Source organism: Lactuca saligna, chromosome 6 (assembly GCF_052625555.1).
Source record: "Lactuca saligna cultivar CGN05327 chromosome 6, ASM5262555v1, whole genome shotgun sequence".
Classification (NCBI taxonomy): Eukaryota; Viridiplantae; Streptophyta; class Magnoliopsida; order Asterales; family Asteraceae; genus Lactuca; species Lactuca saligna.
Window position 1 is genome coordinate 60,777,061 of NC_136422.1, and position 1,348 is coordinate 60,778,408.

The 1,348-nt window shown below is 42.3% G+C and overlaps 1 protein-coding gene across 1 annotated transcript; it reads left to right on the forward strand.

The window, feature by feature from the left end:
• The first annotated feature begins 306 nt into the window (after window positions 1-306).
• LOC145002633 (secreted RxLR effector protein 78-like) lies at window positions 307-783 on the forward strand. Its single transcript, XM_078961863.1, has one exon. It carries the CDS (start codon window positions 307-309, stop codon window positions 781-783), a length of 477 nt encoding a protein of 158 aa, XP_078817989.1.
• Window positions 784-1,348: the final 565 nt, after the last annotated feature.

Consider the following 1,348-nt stretch of genomic DNA (forward strand, 5'->3'; position numbering starts at 1 on the left):
GAAGCTCCCCTTTGATATGAAGAAGTTAAGATAGCTGTATAGGAGTGTGGTGGGGACAAGGCCCCAGGGCCGGACGGGCTAACGTTCCAATTAATCAAGAGATATTGGTCGATATTTTCAAATGACGTGATGAATTATGTAAGGTATTTTGAGGACCGAGGATTAATCGCTCTATCATACAACTCCTCTTTTATCACTTTGGCTCCCCAAGTGAAAGACCCAACCCTTCTAAGTGAATTTAGACCTATAAGCCTTATTGGTTGTATAACTAAAATAGTGTCTAAAACCCTAGAAAATAGACTCAAGATGGTTGTGGGGAAAGTAGTAGGAGAGGTCCAATCCGCATATGTGGAAGGGCGTAATATCTTGGACGGATCACTTATTGTCAACGAATTATGTGCATGGGCAAAGAGTATTAAAAAGAAAATTCTACTATTTAAAGTAGATTTTGACAAGGCGTTCGACTCCATTAATTGGGAGTACATGGATTCGGTAATTTCTCAAATGGGATTCGAAAATAAATGGAGATCGTGGATACGAGGTTGTCTCTCGTCGGCTCAGGCATCGCTACTGGTTAACGGATCACCTACTGCAAAATTCCTAATAACGAAAGGTGTTAGGCAAGGAGACACACTCTCACCATTGCTATTCATCATAGCTATGGAGGGATTGAATGTCGCACTTAAATCGGCGGTTAAAAAGGAATTTTTCACGGCATCCAAATACATAGGAATGGTCCAGTACCATCCCATTTATTTTATGCAGATGATGCATTATTTATGAGAGAGTGGTCAAAAGTCAACCTCAAGAACCTTGCACGGATCCTCAAGTGCTTCCATGTGTCATCAGGTTTACGAGTCAACTTCAATAAATCAAAAGTACTTGGTATTGGTGCTTCGGCGAATGAAACATCTCAATGGGCGAGTATCTTTGGCTGTGAGGCGGGAACTATGCCGTTTAAATATCTTGGCGTTATTGTTGGTGCAAACATGAACCAAGCAAAATATTGGACGCCTATAATAGAAAAACTCCAGTCTAAACTCTCAGGGTGGAAATCCAGGACCTTATCATTTGGGGGGCACCTTACGCTTGTCAAAGCTGTTCTTGGGAATTTACAAACTTACTTTATGTCCCTATTTAAGGCCCCTAAGGGAGTTGTGGAGTCCCTGGAAAAGATACGTTGTAGATTCCTGTGGGGAGGATCGGAAGGAAACAGGAAAATTAATTGGGTGACATGGGAGAAGGTCACTTCACCAAAGGAGCATGGGGGACTGGGGGTTTGGTCCATCAGATCTCTAAATATCGCTTTGTTGATTAAGTGGTGGTGGCGTCTGAATAAAGAGCCGGA

Bases quoted from the DNA above. Each gene is read 5' to 3' on its own strand.
- LOC145002633 (XM_078961863.1), top strand. From the start codon at position 307: ATGGTTGTGGGGAAAGTAGTAGGAGAGGTCCAATCCGCATATGTGGAA.